The sequence below is a fragment of the Rattus norvegicus genome, chromosome 14 (genome assembly GCF_036323735.1).
Source record: "Rattus norvegicus strain BN/NHsdMcwi chromosome 14, GRCr8, whole genome shotgun sequence".
Lineage (NCBI taxonomy): Eukaryota > Metazoa > Chordata > Mammalia > Rodentia > Muridae > Rattus > Rattus norvegicus.
Genome location: NC_086032.1, coordinates 81,275,251 through 81,295,421, shown reverse-complemented (window position 1 = coordinate 81,295,421; position 20,171 = coordinate 81,275,251). Strand labels below are relative to the sequence as shown.

The window sequence follows — 20,171 nt, the reverse complement described above, 5'->3', positions numbered from 1 at the left end:
CATTGTATTGTAAACGTTTGGTTTTACTCACAGGTTAAACAAAATGAAGTACATCACTTGAAAAGGAACACTTTATTAAATACGGTGTCATTTAGCTACATTTACATTTATCTGTATAAAATTAACTCTTCTGTGGTTAAAAAAATAACTTCAAACCACTTGGCCTCTGCTGGGCAGACAGCCCTTGAAACTGGCTGACTCTGAGTCATACTTGGGGACTGGCAGAACTGAGCTTGCAAATCCCTGGGGTTAGGTGCAGTGTTGGCTGGATAAGGGGCTAGCTTGGTCTGTCACTGCTGCTTTCAACAACTCAGTGTAGGTGCTTCAGGACTACAAGTTGAAGGAGAGGTCTTCCCCTCTAGCAGCTATACTTGTGTCAGAGATGGAGGGTAAAGGGCAGCCTTTTCCCCACCCATCTGTTCCATAGATATGTGAGTAGTAGTCCATCAGAACCCTAACCACTGAGGTATCCTCTCCTGAGCCAAGCTCCCCACAGGGCCTTGGCTCACCCTGTACTGCATTCCTGGTGGGTTTCTTTCTGGGTAGTACTGTGGCTCTCTTCTCCTTGGCTTCCCTAAAATCCTTCCCAGGACTGGAGAAGCAAGACCCCAAAAGTATTGTGGATCCTCTAAAACATATGCAAGCCTCATGAGTAACTTGGGAGGGTACTCTGTACTGGATGGACTAGGTTGCTGCCCTTGCCTTCCTACCAAGAAGTGGTCCCTTGGCTGGCTACAGTCACCAAGACACCCTAGAAAAGGCCTTCACACTAGAGTGGCACCCCGGTGACCCGCTCTTAATGGTCAGCGTCTACCCACCACCACAGGGCCTGGGACAGACGCAGGTCTGGTTGGTAACTGAGGTACAGGTATGCTCTGTAATAGAAAGTAAGGCAAACAGGCCAAATGAAGGCTCTTGGGCCAAACTCCAATGTCCTGGGGCTTTGGAGCATCCTATGTGGCATATCAGCCCCACCTGGAGGTAAACAGGAAGAGGGGATCCCGCTGAAGGTCAGGGATAGAGCATTTCCATGAGAATTTCTTCTAAAACTCTTCAACTGACCATAGACTCAAGGTAGAGAGTGGCTGTAGATTAAGTGTGTGCTTTAACTAGGACATCTTGCCGAAGTCAAGGAGCTGTAGCCACTCCCTAAGTGGCTAGTGGAGACACAGAATATACTGTGATGCTCAGCGTACACAACACACATCCAGGATGCAGAAGCGGGCACGGCAGGTGGGGCAGGGCACACGGCTTGCTAGCCAAGTGTCAGGGCGCTGGGGATCCTGGCGGCTGGCAAACCACTTGCCCATGCAAGTGAGACACCACATGGGTCGGCAGTAGCACTGCTGGCACTCGCCCACCGCTGGCTCCTGGCAGGTCTTCACCAGCTTCACGCTGGCCCGTGTTTGCATGCAGCCTATACAAGCCTCGAGCTCCTACAGAGAGGTAGTTGAAACAAAAGGGGTTACAGAAAGGCAGACAAGAAGGTCCTGGGAGGAGGACCACCCACTCCCACTTGGGCCAGCCCTCACCTGGTTGCTGGGTGCTGAATAGGCTGGGTTGACCTCCACAAGAGAAGCAAATGTTTCTAGGAAGAGGTCGCCTAGACTCTGGCGGATGACCACATTGGCTGCACTTCGGATTGGGGCACGGAGCTTCTCACACAGTTCGCCATATTCTGAGGAGTTCAGCCTGCAAGAGGCATGCTTAATGAGCTGAGACAATCTGCCCTTGGGTCCACAACCTAAAGCTATTCAAAACCAAAAGCAGCCAGTGCTAGGGAAAACAAGCCACCTCCGTGAAGTAGCCACTAAAGATGGCCAGCAAGGCAAAGTCCACAGACTCCCTCATCCCCAGCACAGAGGATAGGAAGCATCTGGAGCTAAAGTGCCACCAAACTACACTTCTAGGCCATCCCAAGAAGGTATAGGGACAGCTCAACGACAGAGCAGAAGGAGCAACAAAAAGAAAGCAGAAGGCAAGAAGAGGTAGACACGGATGGGTTCAACTGACCAATGTCATATAAACCCCAGGAGTGCCTCCATCCTCCTCCACCCTTAACACCTCCTAAGAGATGCATGAGTCATAGCCACCATGTACTCACCTAATATCAAAGGGCTGTGCACCAGGGCTGGTGCTTGCCACATGTATGGTAAGAAGCTGCACAGGTAGGTTTGAGTCTGGCGAGAGATCGTGCTGCCGAGACTCTGTCACAGTCAAATGAACATCCTGTTGCTGGGCCACATGCACACGGTATGTGGTCACCTTCATTACCCATGTGTCTGTCACAATCACTCTGGCACCAGGTGCCCCGGTAGCAAACTTGTCAATCCGTCGGAACTCTGTGTTGATGGAAGAGGCAACCGCCTGCCAACCAGACTGTGGAAGGGCATAGAGGGCCAGGGTTTGGGCCAGTGGGTGCCGGGCCCACCTATCCCAGGACCAATAGTAGATCAGGGTACAGGAGACAAGGGGAAGGGTCACAGCCAGGAGAAGGAAGAGCTGCCAGGCTTCTGGGGCCTGACCGGGGGAGTAGAGCTGCTTTTCTGAGGCTGCAAAGCACATGCCCATGTAGTAGCCTGCAGAAGAAAAGACATCTCAGGGGACGACCTGAAGACCACAAATGCTACCCCTGTGCTTCGGGAAGGGAAGAGCTATTTCCTTTTCATTGCCAACCCTGAGCCTTGTCTTAGTCACCTAGTCCCAGGACATGTTGCTTTTACGTCTGCACCTCCACAGCAGGCCTGCCTCAGCCCTTAGCCAGAGCAATGGCACCACATATTAGAGGAAAATGTTTTCAATTTACTACTATAACTTCCCAAAAATTGCCAAGTAGAAAAAAATAAAAATAAAAATTGCTGGTTGGAGGTGACTCAAACTTTTTTTTTTCTTTTTTTCGGAGCTGGGGACTGAACCCAGGGCCTTGCGGTTGCTAGGCAAGCGCTCTACCACTGAGCTAAATCCCCAACCCCGGTGACTCAAACTTTTAATACCAGCACTCGGAGGCAGATGGATCCAAGGCCAGCCTCATCTACTGAGCTAATTCTGGGACAGCCATGGCTACACACACACACACACACACACACACACATACACACACGCCAAACAAACAAAAAAAAGTCCTAGAAAAATAAAAGGAAATGATGACTTTGCATAAACTGACCACTGGCCTACTTGAGACAGTTCTTTGGGCTATATCTTGGTATCTCAATTTTGCTTCCTCTGAGGAGGCAGATCCAACATAGCCCATCTCAGAGCTGGGGCACTGTCCAAGAACGTAAGCAAGTACCCAATGATAGGGCATGTTTCAAGAACAAAAAAAAAACAGTTTTAGGGCCCTGTTGAGCCAACAGGGAACAACTTGAACATCAAAATGATCTGTAGGTACTGTTTGAGCAGGCTCCATTCTGCAAAAAACAATAGTAAGGGTTGGGGATTTAGCTCAGTGGTAGAGCGCTTGCCTAGCAAGCGCAAGGCCCTGGGTTCGGTCCCCAGCTCCGAAAAAAAAAAAAGAAAAGGAAAAAAAAAAAAACAAAAAAACAATAGTAAATGTCTACTTTTAGCCAATTCACTACATGTTAAAATAACTTGTTATGAGGGGTTGGGGATTTAGCTCAGTGGTAGAGCGCCTGCCTAGCAAGCGCAAGGCCCTGGGTTCGGTCCTCAGCTCCGGAATGAATGAATGAATGAATGAATGAATGAATGAATGAATGAATGAATGAATAAATAAATAAATAACTTGTTATGGTTACGTAGCAACAGCGCCACCGTCTGTCTGCTCTCGATATGACCTCCCTGAGTGACTTGTGCTTATTAACTTTGGTTCCTTGTTCAGGCATGGGAGTGCCCACTGGACAGCCCTTGGTCAGGAGTCCTGCCTCAGAGCCTCACTTCATCTGCCTTGCAGAGTACTAGGTTCCCAAACCAAACCATGCCAGCTCCATCTCCAGTTCTCCAATGGAGTCTCCTCCACCCTCCTCAAAACAGACCTGAGTGTTTCTATTTACCACACCTGCCTCCATCTCCCTGGAGCCGAGGCTGCTGCATCCTCACACCAATCATTCATTCCTGTGCTCAAAGCTGCAAGTATGACAGGCCATCACACATTTATCCTCCCAGACCTATCTTTCCCTGTCCCTGTATCCTCCTCCAAAGGTCTCCTTCATCTGGATCCCAGACTTCAATCAGTGCTATATCACAGCTGTTCCCCCAGCTTTCCCTCCAAACAGCCGACAGATGAGCCTCTCAGAGGTCTCGCTTACACTTGGGGCACCACATACCATTGCCTTGGAAAGGGCCATAGACCTAGCCCGGCAAAAAAGACTCTGCATTAACATACCCAACCTTGAACGTCTTCATCTCTGCCTGCACTCCTTACACCCACCTTCCCCGGGAGCCCTCCAGCCCGTGTTGGAATGAATCAACGGGAGCCCTTTCCTAGAAATCGCCCAACATGGCAAACAAGCTGTACGATTCTGCACTCCAGCCTCAGTGATGTCAAAGACTGGAGCTTAGCCCCATCCGAGTGACTAGTGGTGACTAGTAGGCCAGCGCCTGGGCCGCCGCCTCCCAACTGGGAAGAGCACAGAGTGCCCTAGAGCGCCCAGCTCACAGCCAGGGCTGCAGAGATCCCGCTCGCTTGCACCAGGTCTTGACCGACTTCTGCTCCGGTTCTGGCGGGGAGCCTCCTCACCCTTGGAGTCTCCAAGCGCCCAGTTAAGCGCCAACCACCGACCCGCAAACAGGAGGCTCACCCAACGGCAGCAGTGAGTGGCACAGTAGTGTGGCGGAAGTACGACGAAGGTGGTAAGGCACGAAGGCGGCGTCCTCGCTGCCCAGCCAGCCCGACAACAGATTCTGCACTGTGAGCCCGGCCGAGTAGAACTCGTTGGGCGTGAACACGAAGCACACTGCGAAGACCAGGTAGGCCAACGTGAAGGTCACCTCAGGGCTGTCCATCCCGCCGCCGCTCACCGGGCCAGGCAGGGGTAGCAGCTTCTACTTCTGGACAGTTGGTAGGTTGCCGCAGCCACCGCCAGACCGGCCCAAAGGCACTCTGGGAAACAGAGTCCTAGTCAGGCTAGCCGTGAGGCATTCTGGGAGACTGAGAGACTCCTGTCAAGACACCCGCAAAGCATTCTAGGAAATGGAGTCCCTTCGCAGGCTACCCGCGGGGCCCTGTGGGAGACTATTTTCCTATCAGGTAACCCGAAGGGCATCCTGGGAGACAGAGTCTCGTGAGGCCGCACCCGGCGTTCTGAATGGGTAATTCTCGGAATCCTGTGCGGATCCACAAGTTGTGAGCCACCCAGACACCCTGGTATGGGTTTAGCTTCTTCCTTACAAACAGTTCGGAGGAGACACTGCAGCTGGTTCCATTTAACAGCTGAGAAAAGCCAAGCCAGGGCGAACTGCTCTCTAACCGCATTCGCGGCCGACTCTGAGATTGTCTGTCCCGTGGTGGATCTCACAGTCACTAGCTACCAACAAGCCCACTGGGCCCGAGATGCTAGACGACAATTCCCATATGCCCCCACGCTCCCACTGTGCCCTCAATCCCGGAAGCGGAACTGCCTGCGCATGAAGGGCGGGACTGGTATGGCCTGCTATTGGCTGCCGCCAGCTATACAGAGGCCTCTTCTGCAGCGCGCTGATTGGCTGCAGAACGTCAACTCTCGGTATTTGAATCTGGGGCGGGCGTAGCGGACGACGTTCACGGACCGAGAGAGCAGAGCTTGTTCGGATTCCTTTGGCTCGGTTTCTCTAGCTCGTTTTTCTGTTGCGGAGCAAATACGGCTCTCCTCCCTTGCGGTTGGCGTCCGCGCGGGCCCAGGGCTCCGCAGCCGTAGGCAGGAAAGGTAAACGGCGCTTTCTTACTTCCCTTGGGCGCGGGGTGGGGATCAGCCCCTCGGAACTGGATTCTTCAAGCTGAGTTGCTGTTCTTTTGTTCCGCAGCTTCGCTCCTTTGTTAAGCAACCACCCCTCATCCCTCTTTTCTGAGCTAAGGGATGGGCCTAGCCTCCTAGACAGGACTGGAACCGGCGTACTGGGCATTGCAGGCCGGCCTGCCCGTGGTCTCGGTCTGACCTAGTTGATGTCGGTCCTCCAAAGAGGCCGCGCCAGGTTCCTGTTTAGTCGAGGGTCTCCTGTATGAAACTCTCGTCCCAGAGCCAGGACATCTTTCGCCCCAAGTCTCTTTCTCCACCTTTTCTGCGAAACTGTGCTATCTGTCTACTGTCTTCCTGAACCAACTCTCACAGGGGATATTTCTTGTTCCTGGGTCTGTGCCTCTAAGTCCTGCTTCTTTTTTTTTTTTTAAAGATTTATTTATTACTTTATGTATATGAGTACACTGTAGCTATCTTCAGACACAACAGAAGAGGGCATCAAATCCCATTACAGATGGTTGTGAGCCACCATGTGGTTGCTGGGAATTGAACTCAGGACCTCTGGAAGAGCAGTCAGTGCTCTTATCCGCTGAGCCATCTCTCCAGCCCTAAGTCCTGCTTCTGTACGGCCTGGCCACAACCTCAGAATAAATGGCTTCTCTTGGAAACGCTTTCTTCCAGATGGTCGTGATAAGTTTCTCTTCTCTATGGCATCCTTCTCTGAACAGAGTCCTTTAAGGCTAAGGCCTTTTTCCACAACTCTAGCTACCAGGATGACCTCATGCCTATACCTATACAATTTATTCAGAAATGCATGTTTCCAGGCATTGATTGTACACACCTGCCAACTCATTGTTCCAGGTGGGATGTGTTTCATCTTCCTCCTTCAACCCCCAAACTCCACCTGGGAGACCATTAGTCAACTTCAGTTTTATCATCTCCCGTAGGTGCCTTGACCCCATATTTGATCTCAGAACGACAGGTGCAGCAGCAGCAACAAAACTTCATATGCTCCCTGTCCCACCCCATAGTCACTCCTGCACCAAGAAGACATCAGAACCCAAACCTAGCTTGTCAAGTTTCGTCCCCAGGAACTCCCTCCAGGAGCTGGGGACATGGCTTAGACAGTAACGTGCTTGCCAAACAAGCCTGAGGACTTGACTTTGGATCCTCATTACCCACCTAGAAATTGGGTGGTATAGCCTCACCTGTCTGCAATCCCAGCACTGGGCAGGCCGACTGGAGGATCCCTGGAGCCCACTGGCCACAGAGTCTTGCTGATTTAGTAAGCTCCAGGTTCAGTTAGTCTAACAAGGTGGAGGACAACTGAAGAGAACACCTCATGCCAACCTTTGACCTCCCCTTTACAAGCGCCAACACTCCCCACCCCACCCCCCAAAATCCAATCCCAAACAAAGGCCGAGCCAACTGTTCTTCTGCCTTCTTGCCTGAAAGACTTCATCTAATGCCGTACAGCCCAGAGGCCGATGCTTGCAAATCCCACAGCCATTGCAGTGCCCTTTCCCCAAGCTTTCTGGCCAAAAAGCCTAAAACTTGCTCTTGATTTGTTTCCCCTTTATCTCATGACCTGTGCACCTTGCTGAGCAACTTAGTCTAATTCTCTTTTTGCTAAGGGAACCTCTGGTTCTTTCCCTCTCCCATTTTTCCTCAAGGGCTCCTAAAGGAAAGTCAGCAATAGCTTCTCTTTTGATGCCCTCCCTCCCCAGTGCCTCTCCTTACTCCTCAACCTGAGCTCCCAAGGTTTTGCCCCCAAGAATCCATGGTTCTCTGCCTCTGCTTCCCAAGTGCCGAGATGAAAGGTGCTCTCCTCTACCACCCTGCTTCTGTAGTCGTCTTCAAACCAAAATTGTGTTCCTCTGTTCTTGCCTTAAGTGTAATACATTAATGGGAGTCATTCTGAACTCCTGGTTCTCTTTCCTTCCCTGCCTGAACCCTTTTAGCAATTTAGCACAAGGGAGCAGTGTCTCCAATGCAGTACAAGGGACTCAGGCCTCCTCTGGAAGATGGCACCGACTTGAAGTATTACCTATCCCTGTAAAAAGTACTAGTTCTGGGGCTGGAGAGATGGCTCAGTGGTTAAGAGCACTGACTGCTCTTCCAGAGGTCCTGAGTTCAATTCCCAGCAACCACATGGTGGCTCACAACCATCTGTAATGGGGTAGAGTACCCTCTTCTGGTGTGTCTGAAGGGATCAACAGTGTACTCACATACATTAAATAAATAAATCTTTAAAAAAAAAAAAAAGTACTAGTTCTACCTGTCCGGAAGTAGGATACCTCCCTGCCATACCTGTGGGGGATTCCTGTACATACACTGCAGCATCATTGACCTCCCAGTGACTACAACATACTGTTTTCCCAGGATGAATCTGCATATCTTAACTGACGAAAATGTCCCCAACGAGAAGAGTTCAGAAAGCCGTGACTTCCTGTTTTCAGCACCAGAACTTACCGGAAGATCCTCTGTTCTTCGCCTGTCACAGAAAGAAAATGTACCTCCCAAGAACCAGGCTAAAGCCGCAAAGGTAAGTGTGGGCTGTAATGCATGTCCTCAGCGGGTACCTGGGATTGACTCTCTGAGGACCCTCACGGCAGCACTCGGGCTCACTTGTGAGGGCTTGTGTCACAGCATGTGCACTTTCCACCGTTCACTAGGTGACTTTTCAGACACCTCTTCGGGATCCACAGACACACAGGATCTTAAGTCCTAATATGACCAGCAAACTTGAGGCTCCTTTTGCTCTGGATGACAGTGTTGGATTACAAAATGACCACTGTGTCTTCTTACAGAAAGAGAAGTAAGTGTTGATGCCTTTTAACTCTTCTGCAGTTCTGTCCTCTCTGAGGGTTGTTGCCAAAGCTTTCGGTCCTGTCCTATCTAGACGTCTTCTTCTCTTGAGCACTGCCCTTAAATGGAGTATCTGGCACAGTTGTTAGTTGAGAGTTAGTCATCAGATAATTGGACTGTTTTAACTCCATCCCTCACTCTTGCTGGGTCCCTAACCAGCCCCAGTGAGCCCATATAAAAAACACACAATCCAGTTATAAGCTAAGAGCCTAGATTGTGCAGATCTGTCACTGTACAAACTTGTTCCCAGCTATGAGACTCTTGCTACTTGCCGTTGGTTCTGCTTCACTGTAGCTTCCACCTCCTCTCCTTCCCCCCTCGTCCTCTTCTCCCCTCTCTCTATCTGTCCCCACTCTGAAACCTCCAGTCCTATCTTTCCCCTCCACTGCCCGATCAAGGCTCTAGTCTTTATTGACCAGTTAAAATGGGGAGAAGATTCACATGAGATCACCAGAGTACATGATAGGTTGCTTGTCGGGGACAGCCCCTCTTGAGGAAGCAGATTTGACATCAGAATATAAACAGCATCAGGACAACCCACAAAACCTACCACCCATTCTTTATTTCTATAACTTGATGGAATAATTAGATCTTATTTCCAAAAAAGATTATTTGTAGTTTCCTTCCTAGTGAGTTCTGTTCATCTCTCCCTGCTGCTTAAAATTATCATTTGGCTTCCCGTGCTCAAAACTTGGAAAGGGCAGATAGACTGATAAACAGAGAAATTACCATAGGATTGATTAATTGGGGCCTCAGAGTGGCACCCTTGGTATTGTTGGCTATACAAACATGAGGACTTGAGTTTAATCCTCACTATCTAGATCAAAAAAGCTAGCAGGGTGCACATCTAATTCCAGCCCTAGTTAGGTGGAGATAGAATCTGTCAAGCTTTCTAGCCAACTCTGTGCTCCAAGATACAAAGTAAAGAATGGTTGAGCAAGATATCAAGTGTTGACTTCCGGCTTCTTATACATTTACATGCGCACATACACAGTGGTCATACACCATGCATGTACTGTGTGCATGTGTACCCACACATCTGCATGCAAATATACACAAAGGAGGAACTATTAAGAATGGTGTAGCTAAAAGGACAGGGGAAAGCTTCATCCATAGGTACATTAGACATTTCCTTGGTGGAAGTCAGACAAGCAGATGCTGACCTTTTACCTAGAGAGGAGGGCCTTGGAGTTAGAACTTCACCAATCTGGCACCAAGAGCACATCTTTAGGGCTGGAAATTCTTTCCAGAGGACTTGAGTTCAATTCCCAGCTCCCACATGGCAGCTCACAACTGATCTCCAATTCCGGTTCCTGGGGATCTAACACCCTCACACAGACATGAATACAGGAAGGACACCAATGAATGTTAAGCAGAAAATTATTAAAAACACATCCAGAGCAGGAAGGGACTTTGGTATGGGTTTGTTCCAGTTTTACTAATTCAGCTGTTGAAGCTTTTTTCTAATTTACAAGAGAGGTGGGGTGGGGGGAGGCATGAGAAATAAAGCATCACTCCTATGCTCTTTAATGTTACAACTCTCTGGGCTCTGTGCTATCTCTGTCCTATCAAAACACCCCCAAGTCTGTTTCTTTTTTAGGGTGTCCTTGTTACTTTACAACTTCATTTTGGTTTTGTTTTTTTTTGGGGGGGGGGTTCTTTTGTTTTTTTTTTACTGAAATTCAGTCCAGTGAGATTGAGTGAGATTGGTGTCAAACACTGTTGGTCTATAACAACCTCAGAAACACAGAGCCAGCAGTTGGCGCTTGGCTGCTGTAAATCCAGCCTACTTTGAGACCAAGAAGTTGTCTCTTCCTGTGCTGCTGGAAGGGCAGCTCTGAGTGGTAGCAGTTATGTCACTTGTAAGCTTATCCTTGGGGCCTAGGCATGCATGGACCATATTGCCATTCACCAACTTAAAACACTCTGCCGATCCTGTGTCCAAAGAAGCAGGCTGCCCCGGTGGTAGCTCTTCGAGTGAGTTTGGTAGAGGGTGGGGGGATGACCAGAGCGATTGGATAGGTATTTGATTCTTCAGGGCTTATTTCTAGTATATCTGAGGTCCTAGCCTAGGAGGTGGTATAGCAATCTTGCAGTTCTTATCTTATGAAAGAATGGATTCTATCGAGAGAGAAGAGACATGGGCAGTTTAAATAGTTTACAAAAGCAGTTTAGTAGTAAAGTGGAACACTGGAGACCTGACTGATAAGGCCTCCGCCTATCCCAAGATTGTAGGCACCCGAGCCAGCAGCAGGCACTGACACCCCTTCTAGTTTGTGTTCATCTAGTCCTAAGAACTCAATCCCAACTGGCCCTCTTGAGACAGATGGGGCCACAGACCCGAGTACTCAGGAAGCCGCCACTAGCCAAATGGTCATCCATTCAAGTCATGATTCTATGAGTCTAGAATTTGACTTCTCTGATGGTACAACCAGCACAAAGGTATCTTCACCAAGGAGACTGGCAGAGAGACCTGGCCTCCAGCCTCTCCTGAAGAAATCAGAGACCAGCCAGGAGCAGTGCCCCAAAGAAACAGAAGAAAGAGATGGGACCAGAGAGAGAAATGAATGTCCCCAGCCTACACCCTGGGGCTCTTATCACCTTAACTGGGAGAAGTTGGATGACCCAAACTTCAACCCATTTGGAAGTGACTCCAAGTATAATGGCCAAAAGGCTAAGCTCCCTGAAAGTCCCAAGAACAGGTTGTCCTTGCCTGTGGCTGAGCAGCTGAGTGCTGGGCCTACAGACGTGGAGTCTTCTCCAAGCCAGTAAGTAGGAAAGGGGAACGTTGTCATCTCAGGGCAGCTTATTTAATGTGTGTGTGATCTGGGGCCTAAATGCCACCTCTTTATGTAGCCAACATACTACTATCCTTTTTAGTTCAAGACAAACAGGTCTTGGGTTAGTCCAAAAGAGGCACAGCTCCAGAGTCCCTATCCCCAGACGCTGGGAGAGGCGCTCCAGAGTTCTTACAGCGTACGTGCAGCATCACTAGCAAATCAGTGCGGGTAGCTCCCAGAAATCCCAGCACCCTGGCTGAGAAGTCAGATCAAGAGTTCTCTATGGGGTTGGGGTTTTAGCTCAGTGGTAGAGCGCTTGCCTAGCAAGCGCAAGGCCCTGGGTTCAGTCCCCAGCTCCGGAAAAAAGAAAAAAAAAAAAAAAAGAGGTTCTCTATGTGGTAAGAACATCTCTTTTATAAGAAAGCATAGGCTACCAATCAGGTGAAAACTGGTTGGTACCACAAGCCACTGTCCTTGGGTACTCCAGAGGCAGCTGTGACCTGAAACTAGCTTTCCAGCAGCCAGATAAACTGTTACCTCCAGAGAAACCTCCTCATAATTTTCATGTACTTTTTAGCATGAGCAGTTTTCACGTGATCAGCGTAGGAGGGAGGTAAATAATAGTTCAGTGCAGGATCAGGAACATGGGGAAGGCCCAGCTCTGATGACCCTGTCTCTCCAGCCAGCTGCCGGTAGCCCCAGTGGACGATGTACCTGTGGTTCAGATGGCAGCCGAGATCCTGAAAGCAGAGGACGAGTTACAGGTATGTGTGCTGTCAACACTATTATACACTGCATAGCAGAGGAACAGCATTGAGGTACAGTGGTGCATACTTTTAATCCCAGCACATGGAGCCCAGAGGCAGGCAGATTCTGAGTTCTAGGCCAGCCCAGTCAACATAGTGAGTTCCAGGACAAGCAGGGCTTCAGAGTGAGACCTTGTCTCAGAAAAATAACATAGTAGAAGAGGCTACCAGCTCTCTTCTATGAACAGGGTGGGATACAACACTATCTCCCATCCCCTAAAGCTGCCTCCCTGTCTGGGTTTACTTTAAGGAAAGAGTGAGCGGGGCTCTCCCTCACCCAGAACCTCACTACAAGGTGATGCTGACTTTCTCTCCAGGAGGGAATTTTGAATTCCTTGAGCCCTTCAGCTTTCACAAGTTTTCCAGACGGTGAGCTGGTAACCCCTCCAATCGAGCCGATGCCGGAGCCTTCCCCTCAGGGGCCAGAGCCTCTCTTGGACAGCGAGCCAGTGACCCCTCCAGTCAAGCCAGTGCTGGAACCTACTCCTCAGGGGCCAGAGCCTCTCTTGGACAGTGAGCCGGTGACCCCTCCAGTCAAGCCAGTACTGGAACCTACCCCTCAGGGATCAGAGCCTCTCTTGGACAGTGAGCCAGTGACCCTTCCTGTTGAACCAGTGCCAGAGTCTTCCCATCAGGGACCAGAACCTCTCTTGGACAGTGAGCCAGTGACCCTTCCTGTTGAACCAGTGCCAGAGTCTTCCCATCAGGGACCAGAACCTCTCTTGGACCCAAAGGAAGAGAGCTTTAGAGACCCAGCAGAAGGTATGTGGCATAAATGCATTTTTAAAAGTGATAATCTTTTCTCTGTACTGGCTAGCTCTCAAATAAATGAAACAGACTATAAGATTTATAAGCTTTATAGTACAGTAGCTGAGCAGTTATTAATCTGTTTTATTACTCTAAACTAATCTGGCTACTTCCCAGCCAAAACACTTGCATTTTAGTATCAGTCTGGCCCCTTGGTGTCTCTTTTTCGCCTGTGGAATCTAGTCCCTCTTTCACTCCCTCCCCCAATCCTCGGTCTTGGAAGTTCAACCCTATTAGCCGATCAGCTTTTATTGACAAGTCTGAGAGTAAGTGGGGAGCAATATTTACACAAAATTCAGGCAGGAGATACTTAAAATGATCATTACAGTGTCTTGTCCAGATTGCAGCCAAATATGGGGGGGGGAGAGGGAGGTTCGTCAGCACTTGAATAAAGGATCAAGGATAATCTTTACAGATTACAATAGCATTATGCCTACACTGTGGCCCCAAGGTGTCACCATAGGTTTCTCTGAAAGTCCCTGTGGACACTTACGTACCTGCAGGTTCCAGGCAGTTATTCCACAGGCTTTTCCCTGACAAACTTTTGCTCCCAGCCAAGCATGGTGACACCTTTAATCCCAGCATTGGGTAGGCAGATGCAGAAGGATCTCTTGAGTTTGGGGCCAGCCTGGTCTACAAAGCCAATTCCAAGCCCCGGCTGTCACACAGAGAAACCCTGTCTCTAGAAGGGGAAGGTGGGAGAATCAGCTTTTGGTCCTTAAAAGATGGGGCAGTGTCTTAGGGTTGCTATTGCTGTGATGAAACACTATGGCCAGCCTGCTAGTGGTGACACAGGCTTTAATTCCAGCACAGGTAGGCAGATCTCTGTGAGTTCAAGGCCAGTCTGGTCTACACAGTGAGTTCCAGACAGCCAGGGTTTCACAAAGAAATTCTGTCTCAAAAAAACACAAAAAGAAATTCAGGGTCCTCTTGAGAGTTCAAGGCCAGCCAGACTAGAGAGCCAGTCAGTCCCCAGAATGAAAAAGTCGGGTCTTTATCCATGGATTTCACATCTTCTCATTCAGTCAACGTTGGGTAGAATTTTTAAGTGTCTTTATTGAATACGAAAAGGGAAAGAAAGTACTTTTTCTTCCTGTATAAAATTGGGGGCTCCTTTTGAGGTCTATCCCGATGGGGCTTCTCTGGTAGCCACACATCGTTGGAAACGCCTCGTATAGTAACTTGTGGTTTTACTTGACTCATGACTATTCGTTAGGTCTGTGGGAAGGAACTACAAGACAGCAAACAAAAAAACAATTGGGGGCTCACCTAGGGCTTTCTTCATAGAAGCAGAGAAGCTGCTAGTTTGGGTGCTGGAACCAATCTCGGAATTTATTTCAAAGAACAGTGATCCCACTCTGTTGAATACTTTGGGCATGTGGCCCTCAGAACCTGCGGTACTTGGGGGAATGGCTAATACCACTCATTGTTTCAGTTCTAGGTGCTGGTGCTGAAGTGGATTATCTGGAGCAATTTGGAACTTCCTCGGTAGGTACTTGCCCGTTATGACAGCCTCGACTGCAATGTGTAAATCAGTCAGCCTAGGCCACTTATCCTTGGCTCCTGGAGCATCCTTTAGTTCCTGTACTGTGTCTGGTCAAGGCTGCATGTAAGAGCCCTTGCCTTACAACAGTGTCCTGACCCAGGTGTCCCCTCACTCCCAGATAATCCTGGACCTATCGGGGTGTGTTGTGGTCTCCCCAGCCCACTTTGCTCAACAAGGTCATCCTGGCTTCTGGTATCTGTTAAATCAATGATGAATCCTGTTACTTTTCCTTGTCCCATCTCCAACTCTCAGTTCAAGGAGTCAGCCTGGAGGAAGCAGTCTTTGTACTTGAAATTTGACCCCCTTCTGAAAGAGAGCCCTTTGCGGTCAATGCCAGTGCCAGTGGCCCCAGTGACAAATAGGTATGTTCCTCCTTTGAAGCTGTTAGCATGAGCCAAGGAATCTAGTGGCTGTTACTAAATGTACTGATTGAAAACTTGTGGGAAAAGGCTAATCTCAGCTAAAATGAGTGATGGTAATAGACAAACAGGACTCTGAGCCTAGAGCCAGCCTCATCGATCAGGTAGTCCGTGTTTTAGTAAGGTACTCTGCCATGCTCTTCACACAGCCACACAAGCAATGATTGCACAGGAGGGCACGAGCCTGGGCCAGGCCAGACAGTCTGTTTGTATGAGTGGACTTCAAAGGCCTGTTCCTTCATGCATCGTCTATGACGACTTGTATTATAAAGGCAGATCCGGGGGTTGGGGATTTAGCTCAGTGGTAGAGCAGGTCCTGGGTTGGGTCCTCAGCTCTGGGGGGGGAAAAAAAAGGTAGATCCGAATTGTTGTGACAGAAACCATAGGGCCTTCAAATCTGACATCTGTGGAAAACCCAGGCTGATAACTAGTACTTTAGAAGAAAATATAATCAAATATTACTGAGAATTATGTGCTAAATCTAACACAAGACCCTTGAGCCCAGGGAAGGAAAGATTTGTCCCCTCTAACTAGGTATTAACCCTGTACATTCTGAGGACTCCGCAGTAGGGCATCTGCACTGTCTGCACAGCTTGCTATGAGCCAGGGAAGCACGGCATTGCCTCACAGGGACAGTGAGGGGCAGGTGGCAGAGGGGGCTGGAGGCAGCAACTGCCAGGCCTAGTTCTCCAGTCCCAACTCCTAGTCTCTGTCTTGTTTGTATTTGTTTTTAGACCAAGACCCAAACACAAAGCTTGTTAAGACAACACTACTGACTTTTATGCCCTATTGAGTACTCAGCACGAGGTGATCTTGCTGCCTGTTTGGTTTCAGTACACAGGATACAGAGGAGTCTGGCTCCGGAAATCCAACAGAAGCCAAGCTCGTCGACTTAGATTTCTTGGGAGGTCTGGATGTTCCTGTAAGCACTTTGGTATCTTTGGTGCGATTTTTGTGATCCAAAGAGAGGAGATCTTGAGAACCTATGTTTTATCCACACAGGTGTCGGCCCCACCCCTGTGTGTCCTTGAGCCTCGAGGTCTCCTTCCTGCCGAGCCTATTGTGGACGTGCTGAAATACAGTCAGAAAGACCTGGATGCAGTGGTGAGACCAGGCAGCTGCTTTGTAACACTGCCTACCGGAATTGCCTGCATCCTTTTCTCTATCTCAGACAGTCCGAGGGCCCTCACCTGGGCCTGTGGTACTTGCTTTTATACAGACAACTGAATGGGTTTGGGGAGCCCCCTTGTGGGTAATGTAAGTTAATACATTAAGAGATAGTCCTCGAGTGCCTGCTGGGTTCCCCTCAGGAGCATGGCCAGCATCCCCACGTGACTTCATACGGCAGTATGTTAGCATAGCTCAGGAACATATCTCAGAGACTGAGGAAACCGTCCCTGTGGGAAGATTCCCCACAGCCCTGTGACTGGTCCATCTCTGACCCAGGCGTGTGGCTTTTGTAGGTGAACGTGATGCAGCAGGAGAACTTGGAGCTGAGAAACAAATATGAGGACCTCAACACGAAGTATCTGGAGATGGGGTAAGAGTACAGACACCAGTGCTGACCAGGTCTGCTCATATCACGAGCCACAGATGCTCATCCTCTCTCCTCCTATAGGAAGATCGTTGATGGATTTGAGAAGATCGTGTATAAATCAATGGGTGAGTGCCAGCTGCGTCTCCCCTTGTGTTGGAGGTAACATATTGTTTATTTCTTCTCCTAACCCATGCTCTGTGCAGCTGTCACACTGTACCCTGTCCTGCCTTCCCCTCCCCAGAGATAATTAATTGCAGGCATCAGAGCAGAAACACAGGTGTCCCTGAGGAACCTCTAGCCAGCAGTGGCTCCGATAGGTCTCCCTGCTCTCCTTTCCCCAAGACCCATAAACCACGTATGATGGTGTTAATCTAAGCCTCTCACTGCTGGGTCATGAGGCAAGCTCCTTAGAGGCTGACATGGAAAACCAGCTGCGTTCTGGGCCTGGGCTACATCCCAGAGAGTCTTGTTATGGGACACTCAGTAGTGTCCATACCTGCTGTTCCTGGATGCCTGTCTCTTTCCTGCTGCTCTGCCTCAGCCCTTGTGTCACTGCTGTTTCTGGCATCCAGTGGGGTGGTTACTTCTAATCCCAGGTGCTTTTTTTTTTTTTTTTTTTTAAGAGGAGGCTGAGAAACAGAAGGAACTAGCTGAAGACAAAATTCAAAAGATTTTAAGAGAGAGAGACCAACTTACTGCGGATCTGAACTCTATGGAGAAGTCCTTCTCTGACCTCTTCAAGCGGTTTGAGAAGCAGAAGGAAGTGATTGAAGGCTACCAGAAGGTGCGTTGTATCCCCTTTCGGTCCTTGCTATGTTAATCCCTTTCTGGCTGAGCTGTGTTCCGTACATCTGGGTTCTTAACTGTGCTGTTCCTTGGCACCAGGGACGTGATAGCCTATCTATCAGCAGGACAAGCTGCACCACGAGACTCTGGTAGGAGAGCACGGCCGATCTGTGAGATGTGGTTTTAGAGGCTTTAGGAGCCTCAGCAGAAGAGACTGAGGGTTTCCCTGCTTAGTGCTACTATGTCTGGCATGCACAAGGCCCTTAGCTCACTCTCCATTAACTTTTCAACCCTCCTGTCCTCCCAAAAGAAAAAAAGAGGGGAAAAAAAAACTTTGCAGTTATAGAGTTCTGTGAACAGACACCATGACCAAGGCAACTCTTACAAAGGAAAACATTTAATTGAGGCTGGGTTATAGGTTCAGAGGTTCAGTCCAGGATCAAGGCAGTGTCTAGGCAGTCATGCTTCTGGAGGAGACAAGAGTTCTACATCTTGATTGGAAGGAAGCCAGGAGAAGACTATCTTCTACATGGCTAGGAAGAGGGTCTCTAAGCCCACCCCCACAGTGACACACTTGCTCCAACTAGGTCACACCTAATAGTGCTATTCCCTGAACCAAGCATATTCAAGTCACCACACAGAGATTGGTATTTTTGGGCAATGGAGTTTGGGGAACAGCTAACAGTGGGCTCAGGAATATCTTGCAAGAAAGGGGAAACTAGACTTCCCCATGGGGTCAAGTGGAAAAAACAAGTCATGTCAGAAACCAGCTGCGGAGCTCTCGTATCTCCTGCTACATGGCCCTCAGTAGTGGTTATGAGAGGCCCAGAGTGTGCTGAGAGGAGCAAGGCTGCATATATTATATTCCTCAGGACTGTGCTACCCCCAGTCACAATCTGTAGGAATCCTAGTCATGGTTTGCACTCGAGTAAGAACTGATGCCTGGTACTAAGGTCTGGGGGTTAGGCTCAGTTCCCAGAGGTGACAGTCCAGAAGCTCTCTTTACCTTGAAGGTGGGATAGACTGTTTTGGTTTTTCAAGACCGGGTTTTTTTTGTGTAAGAGCCCTGGCTGTTGTAGAGCTCACTTCATAGACCAGACTGGCCTCAAACTCATAGGTCTGCCTGCCTCTGCATCTCAAGTACTAGGATCAAAGGTATGTACAGCCACACCCAGCTCAAGGGGTGCTTTTTTAAAATTTACATTCCAAATGTTGCCTCCCTTCCCAGTCTCCCCTCCCCTAGCTCTTCACACACACCCTTTGTTTCTGAGAGGGTGATCAGCCACCCACTCACCCCCACCAGCATCTCTCTTCCCTGGGGCATCTTCTCCCATTGAGACCAGACAAGGCTTTTTCTAAAGAGAAAATGTCAAGTTGTGTATCACTAATGTCCCCCAAAACCTTAAATGTCTACAGTCTGCACTTGACCCTGGGAGTCCCATATGCCAAGCCTGGACATAACCCCAGCCTTGGTGGAACAATGTACTTTTAAGGTTTCCTATTTGTTCACTCTCTAGAATGAAGATTCACTGAAGAAGTGTGTTGAGGATTACATAGTGAAGATTGGAAAAGAAGGCCAGAGGTACCAGGCGCTGAAGGCCCACGCAGAAGAAAAACTCAAGATGTGAGTATCAGATCCCATCCTGGGACGGAGGGCTGGCTAGCTTGTGACTGGGCCAGGCCTAGCCTGTGTCTCTACCTCAAGGGCAAATGAAGAGATCGCCCAAGTGCGAAGCAAGGCCCAAGCAGAGGCACTGGCTCTCCAGGCAAGCCTGAGGAAGGCACAGTTGCAGATCCAGTCACTGGAGAAGACTGTGGAGCAGAAGGTAGGACACAGAGACCCCAAGGCCTGCTCAGGAGCTGGCTTTGATTCAGGGGTTCCTGGACATTATCTTTCAGGAAGTCCAGGGCCAGCCTTTTCCTTTCTAGTCTCCTTTTCTGCTTGAGACGGGTGGGATCTTTCTAGTCAGTAGCCACTCCCTCTGAAGCCAGCCTCGCCTGTTCTCCTTCAGACTAAAGAGAACGATGAACTGAACAGGATCTGCGATGAACTCATTGCTAAGATGGAGAAGAAGATCTGACCACAGCTGACTGTCGCCAGCCCTCTTCTGTCTGTCTGTCTGTCTGCCCATTTCCTTGTCTGTCTGACTTCTGTGTGGTTTATTTAAACCTCTATTCATTTCTAAGTTACATTACTTTGAAAAGAGTAAAGTTTAATTTCAAACTCAAAGTCAAGCCAGGTCCTGTTGTTTCTAACAAGCTCACGTGCCTTCTCCAGGTAGTTGAGCTTGTTTGAAAGTGTCTCTGCAATCCTTATAACAGTGGTTCTCAGCCTTCCTCATGGCCCTCTAATACAGTTCCTCATGCTGTATTGACCCTCAGCCACAAAGTTTGCATTGCTATTTTATAACTATAATTTTGCTATTATGAATCATAGCGTAAATATTTATGTTTTCTGATAGTATTAGGGGACCCCAGTGAAAGAGTCATTCAACACCAAAAAGGGTTTGAGAACTGCTATTATATAAACTTGGGGGGCTGGGGATTTAGCTCAGTGGTAGAGCGCTTACCTAGGAAGCACAAGGCCCTGGGTTCGATCCCCAGCTCCGGAAAAAAGAACCAAAAAAAAAAAAAAAAAAAAAACTTGGGAAGGGAGAAAGGGTCCAGAAAATGTGGTTGGTTTCAGAGACTTCCTGAAGCTATTGAGTTGTTTACGTACTGAGCTTAAGGAGGT

General features: G+C 49.0%; 2 protein-coding genes and 1 non-coding gene across 9 annotated transcripts; 2 read left to right on the top strand and 1 right to left on the bottom strand.

The window, feature by feature from the left end:
- Nucleotides 1-5: 5 nt before the first annotated feature.
- On the bottom strand, nucleotides 6-5,570 carry Tmem129 (transmembrane protein 129, E3 ubiquitin ligase). 3 transcript variants are annotated; one of them, XM_039091979.2, is made up of 5 exons: nucleotides 5,345-5,570; nucleotides 4,755-5,056; nucleotides 2,105-2,579; nucleotides 1,533-1,692; nucleotides 58-1,436 (listed from the first exon to the last, which is right to left on the bottom strand). In XM_039091979.2, the coding sequence occupies exons 2-5, from the start codon at nucleotides 4,957-4,959 to the stop codon at nucleotides 1,188-1,190; spliced, it is 1,089 nt and encodes a 362-aa protein (XP_038947907.1). In that variant the 5' UTR covers nucleotides 4,960-5,056; nucleotides 5,345-5,570; the 3' UTR covers nucleotides 58-1,187. The 3 variants fall into 3 exon arrangements, with proteins under 3 accessions (NP_001119746.1, XP_038947907.1, XP_038947908.1); NM_001126274.1 differs by lacking the exon at nucleotides 5,345-5,570 and having other exon boundaries at nucleotides 6-1,436; nucleotides 4,755-5,036; XM_039091980.2 differs by lacking the exon at nucleotides 5,345-5,570 and having other exon boundaries at nucleotides 4,694-4,826.
- On the top strand, nucleotides 5,528-19,667 carry Tacc3 (transforming, acidic coiled-coil containing protein 3). Of its 5 annotated transcripts, XM_006251329.4 has the most exons (16): nucleotides 5,603-5,858; nucleotides 8,271-8,433; nucleotides 8,564-8,706; nucleotides 11,192-11,524; nucleotides 12,219-12,300; nucleotides 12,660-13,104; nucleotides 14,585-14,637; nucleotides 14,948-15,057; nucleotides 15,949-16,036; nucleotides 16,117-16,218; nucleotides 16,578-16,654; nucleotides 16,733-16,776; nucleotides 17,275-17,435; nucleotides 18,955-19,061; nucleotides 19,143-19,263; nucleotides 19,450-19,667. In XM_006251329.4, exons 2-16 carry the CDS (start codon nucleotides 8,272-8,274, stop codon nucleotides 19,516-19,518), a joined length of 2,097 nt encoding a protein of 698 aa, XP_006251391.2. In that variant the 5' UTR covers nucleotides 5,603-5,858; nucleotide 8,271; the 3' UTR covers nucleotides 19,519-19,667. The 5 variants fall into 5 exon arrangements, with proteins under 5 accessions (XP_006251392.2, XP_038948137.1, XP_063129458.1 ...); NM_001004424.3 differs by lacking the exon at nucleotides 11,192-11,524 and having other exon boundaries at nucleotides 5,724-5,858; XM_006251330.5 differs by lacking the exons at nucleotides 19,143-19,263; nucleotides 19,450-19,667 and having other exon boundaries at nucleotides 5,528-5,858; nucleotides 17,537-19,008.
- Nucleotides 14,265-14,393, top strand: LOC120096793 (small nucleolar RNA SNORA18). Its single transcript, XR_005493630.1, has one exon. It is a non-coding gene; the product is annotated as a small nucleolar RNA SNORA18 (small nucleolar RNA).
- Nucleotides 19,668-20,171: the final 504 nt, after the last annotated feature.

Bases quoted from the DNA above. Each gene is read 5' to 3' on its own strand.
- Tmem129 (XM_039091979.2), bottom strand. From the start codon at position 4,959: ATGGACAGCCCTGAGGTGACCTTCACGTTGGCCTACCTGGTCTTCGCA. The intron at 2,580-4,754 runs GTGAGCCTCCTG...TTTCTTCTGCAG, and splicing joins CCACTCACTGCTGCCGTTGG to GCTACTACATGGGCATGTGC. The intron at 1,693-2,104 runs GTGAGTACATGG...TGCCTCTTGCAG, and splicing joins GCACAGCCCTTTGATATTAG to GCTGAACTCCTCAGAATATG.
- Tacc3 (XM_006251329.4), top strand. From the start codon at position 8,272: ATGAATCTGCATATCTTAACTGACGAAAATGTCCCCAACGAGAAGAGT. The intron at 11,525-12,218 runs GTAAGTAGGAAA...CTGTCTCTCCAG, and splicing joins GTGGAGTCTTCTCCAAGCCA to CCAGCTGCCGGTAGCCCCAG. The intron at 19,062-19,142 runs GTGAGTATCAGA...CTCTACCTCAAG, and splicing joins GCAGAAGAAAAACTCAAGAT to GGCAAATGAAGAGATCGCCC.